Below are 4,734 nucleotides of genomic sequence, written 5' to 3' on the forward strand. Positions count from 1 at the left end.
TAGAGTGGACTTTTCCATCACTAAGAGACCTCATACACCCACTCCTGGAATCTACATGGGGAGGCCAACATAGTAAGTTTAATTTGTTTGGGGTAAAGGGGGCACTGTAGTTGGGTTAGAGTGTAGGGTGTGTCTTGACTGAGTTCATGGTTTTTCAATGCTGCAAATCTGACGATTTTTTTTTTCTCCCCCTTTGTTTTAAAGTGGTGGTGGTGGCGGTGGTGGTGGTGGGGGCAGCAGCAGTGGTGGTGGTAGCAGTAGTGGGGGGGGTGGTGGTGGTGGTGGTTCCAGGCGCTCCAGAGAACACTACGACCGAGGATATGACCGAGGGTACGACCGGTATGATGATAGAGATAATTACAACAGGTCTTACAGGTAAGATGGATTTCTTGGCACATTCAGTAGGCAGCACTTGAATTTTAAGATTCCAAAAACAGTTAGTTTAACTACAGTGCAAGAAATTTACTGAGATGACATAAAATCTCCTAAAACTGGCTCATGGCACCTCCTTGTGTTTCTTGTGGGTGGGTGGGGAGGCTGTTGTGCGCAGACACGGACGGACATTCCTTACCAAATTGGAAGATGCAATCCTCCTGTGAATTGTCCCTGTATTTGCTGATTGGATGATTTTTCCTTAACACTGACTGACCTGTGCTAACAAAGTGACATAAGTTTGTCACTTTTTGTATGTAATGCGAGATGCCTGACTTCAGAAGATATTCTGGGCTATGTTAGTCTAGATTGGGTTGGCAACCTCGATGTAGCCAGGGGCTGCTGTGGCGGCCCACAACGGCTTGTGGGCTGCCACTATAAAACTGAACGATTTAACTCAGGTATCAGGTCGTAATACCTACACAATACCAGCGAACTTAAAGAAACACATTGGGTAAAGCATGGAGTACAATTATGCTGTATTTATTAAATAAAAATGGAAATCTTTGAATATACATTTAAGGCTATGCAGATGCTATCATTTTTTCAGTAAACAATATAAAGCCACAAAGAATTCACTATGTGAATTCAAACCGTGCTTAACACTAATCTGTGGAGTAGCAAAGATAAAAGTATACGTTATTTAAATGTTTTATTTACTAGCTGCCTATTATTTCATTGAAGATAGTATTTTGAAGGTAAGTGGATTCCCACCAATGCAGGTTTAAGTGTTTAACCCGTTGCACAATCATCAAAAACTATTTCAGAACTGTAAATGCATTTAGAACAGTAATGCCTTTTCAATCTAGCTAGCTATTCCCATTCAACATTACATGTGGTTATTAAATTGTATACTTCTACGTGATGTTGGCTGCTTGCTGTCACGTGCCTTGGACCTGTTGCCTGGCAACCATTGACAGACTGCAATTACTGTGAGAAATCACTCCATCAACAGCACAGAAGCTGGCTACGCAGGTGCCATGGTTTTGTGACGGTGGTGGATCTAATTCATTTTTTATTAAAATTAATACATTGATAAGGAAACTGAGGGGCTGCCACTAAGTTCAAATGGGCCGCCAGTTGCCGACCCCTGGTCCAGATTAGATCCACGTTCAGTAATGTTTCTGGATACAGTTTACACTTAATCGCAGCATTTGCTTTTGACATTGTAGGATTAAGCTTTCCAACTGACATATTTCACTAAATCCCTTTGTGGCAGTGGCTGAGTGGAAACAGGTGCAGGAGTGATGCAGTGTGGTAGTGAAACAGACAGCCTTGTAATCCTGTTTGAAAAGAAGTTTTTAACAAATGTACCGGTACGTGCTCTGCTCTCTGATCCCCAGGGAGTACGAATGAACCGGTACGTTCTGCAACTTTTAAACTTGAATTACTGAGCCTGCAAAACCCCAGATCACACAATATTATAACACTAGGTTTCTGTAACACCTTTTATTGGTCTCTTGCACCTTCTGCCAGATATTATATATAATCGTCCCAGTCACAAAAATGTAATAATTCTGAATTCAGATTTAGATTTAAATTCAAATGCATACAATTCTTACACTGAATTGGATGTCAGCGAATGTATCAGTAAAGACGTGAAGATTATTTAGGATCAACATCAAGTGATAGCGAAGAGGCGGTGCCAAGCTCTGTGCGTTGCTCCTTGCTTCAAGGAGTATCATACACTGAAGCATTAGACACTCATTCCCTCCGCTCCCACAACCTGTTTACCCAGATATGATTTATTCATGTGTCTTTTTTTGTTAGGACGTGTTGTGGTTGTTCCACCCCATTGTTTATTGCCTACATGTTTTTTTTTGTTACAAATTTTTTCCTATGACTAAAATACATTTTAAAATATACGGTAAAAATGATTTCTGTATTTCATCTATTCATTGTACATGCAAACATGTAGCTTTCAGCTTGTTTGTATGCTGTACTCTTAATAATCAAGCGCATGCAGAAGAGAAAAAAAAAAAAAAAAAAACTCACTCCTGTAGGACCGGCAGTGCACGTGAACTTTCTACTCAAAGGGTTATTCCAGGTCTGGCGACCAAACAATCTCCCGGCAATACACACCAATGTTTACTGCACAGGATAAATAAGGGAAATTCAGTCCCAAACAATAAACAATATCAGCCCCACAATAACACAGACACGGTCACCAGTCCTGGGTGGGTGATACAAGTTTAGTTTCCAATCTGCGGGTGCCACATATTTTCCCTTCCGGGTGAATGTGTTATTGCAATGGAGTCCCGCCCCCTTTCTAGCTGGCCTACTTCCCTTGAACCCTGGGAAAGAACTGTCAGGACAGCCAGTCCAGGAAACTTTGTTCTCGCTGCTTAGCGCCCTCACAAGTCAGGAGGGAGATTTACAACCAAGAATCAATGTATTTCTGGCACACCCTTCCACAAACGCCTGTGTCTCACCAAAAAGGGAGTGGATTGCATTTTAACTTTCTGTTGTAATGTTTGGCATGTTTTACATTTTGTAAATGTAGTTCAGGTGTCAGGAAAATAATTTAACATGCACACTTCTCACCCCCATAGACGCAGATCCCCATCTCCTTACTATAGCCGTGGAGCATATAGGTCTCGTTCCAGATCTCGTTCCTACTCTCCACGTAAGTACTTTCTTCAGGTGGTGGGGGGGTGGTTGTATTTCATTTTTCCTACAAAATTAGATGGCATATTGCACAGCTAAGATAGTAAAATATTTGCATCAAATTTGATGCCTTAAGTGCCACAGACACTTGGATGTATAGAGGTGGAGAAAAATAGCCTCCTGCACCTTCAGTGTCCTGTTCATAGTCGAGAATGCCTGTCTGTTCAAAGCCACGTATAATTAATAATGTATTCTTGTTACAGGTCACTACTGACAATCATACTGTCCCGGTAGCGTGGTTCTGGGATTACCTCCCTGAAGATGACTGTGCTGGCTTTTTTTTTTTGTTGTTGTTTTGGGGTGGGGGTGCTTTTTAAGTTAAACATGAGATTGTTAGGGCTATTTTATTACAGCCACACAAAGCAGAGACTTTCGTGTTATTTGTTAGGTGCAAGTTTTCGTCTTGTTGAAAACTGTTTAGAGCTTTTTTTAATTTTTTTTTTTTTTATAAATATATATTTCTTAATTGTGTGTGAGGTAGTTCCTTTTGTAATTTGTCAGCTGCTGTGGGGGTTTGTATTTAAGTATGGAGGCTCTTCAGTGGTACAGGATGTCTTGTGCATCTGCTTTTACATAAGTAAAGAAGCAATAAACCTGCTTTTTTACACAATGTCTGTGCCTTTTCTTTATTCAAATTATGTATTTGTTTTAAGCCTCTACATCACAAATTTTAATCTGCTAGTTATCTAGGCAATCACAAATGGTTATTTTTTTTTTTTTTTTTTTTTTTTTTTTTTTTTTTTTTTTTTTTAAAAACGGGGCCTTTTCCTATTCGTTTCTGCCACCTGTTGATACAGTGTTATAGCAGTCATTGCAACAGCTTTATGCAACGGTGACCTAGTATGTCTCTGTTTGCCAGATGGTATTTGGAAACTGCTGACTTGTGCTAAAGAAGGTCTTTGGCGAGGTTTGTTTTGAACAAGTGGTTATCTAGATATATGCAGAACTAAAGAGATAGATGTATGTATGCATATAAGCATGTATTGACATTAAAGTGTTCTTGTCTGCTCTTTGAGTGCCTCCACCCTCTTCGTTACAGTTTTACACAAAAGCCCAAACAATCAGGCTAGTGTGGATCCTGCATTCAAGCTGCCAAGAGCAACCAGGTTATATAGTATTATTGTTGATTTCATGGAATGGTATTGGGGTGCTAAGGTGACAAATGGGCAAAAAAAAAAAAAAGTATCAAGTGTTGGGGTGAGGACATCTATATGACCCCCCCCCCCCCCCCCCCCCCCCCCAAAAAAAAAAATAAAATTTATAGAATCTGGTATGGTTTAATAATTAGTTTTTTAGGAATTCTGTAAGACTACATAGAGGATGTTGACCTAAAAGGGATAGTACATCATTAAAGAGTAAGTAGTGAAGTTCTGAAAAATAGTGTTATACTTATCCAAGTGTTGCTACAACTGTTTAAATAGTGTACTTGTAATTTTATTTTCATTGTTAACATCTGGACAGCTTTTTAAACTTATGACTTTAAAGCAGGGGTGGGGAACCCATGTTCCTGGAGGGCCGGTTTTTGTTAAATTGTACCCTAAATTACTTAATTAGACCAATAATTGGTCCAATTAAATAATTTAGGGCACAGTTGGAACAAGCGCCAGGGGGGACACCGGCCCTCCAGGACCAGGA

At 40.0% G+C, this 4,734-nt stretch overlaps 1 protein-coding gene across 1 annotated transcript in view; it reads left to right on the plus strand.

Annotated features, from left to right (window-relative positions):
• The window catches only part of LOC121322924 (transformer-2 protein homolog beta-like), a 10,383-nt gene extending 6,562 nt beyond the window's left edge, over positions 1-3,821 (plus strand). The window contains exons 5-8 of the mRNA XM_041263544.1: positions 1-72; positions 205-375; positions 2,985-3,058; positions 3,303-3,821. The exon at positions 1-72 is cut by the window's left edge and continues 44 nt beyond it. Coding sequence (XP_041119478.1) covers positions 1-72; positions 205-375; positions 2,985-3,058; positions 3,303-3,313 — 328 coding nt within the window. The 3' untranslated portion in view covers positions 3,314-3,821. The remainder of the gene's footprint in view (positions 73-204; positions 376-2,984; positions 3,059-3,302) is intronic.
• Positions 3,822-4,734: the final 913 nt, after the last annotated feature.

Source organism: Polyodon spathula, chromosome 11 (assembly GCF_017654505.1).
Source record: "Polyodon spathula isolate WHYD16114869_AA chromosome 11, ASM1765450v1, whole genome shotgun sequence".
Taxonomy (NCBI): Eukaryota; Metazoa; Chordata; class Actinopteri; order Acipenseriformes; family Polyodontidae; genus Polyodon; species Polyodon spathula.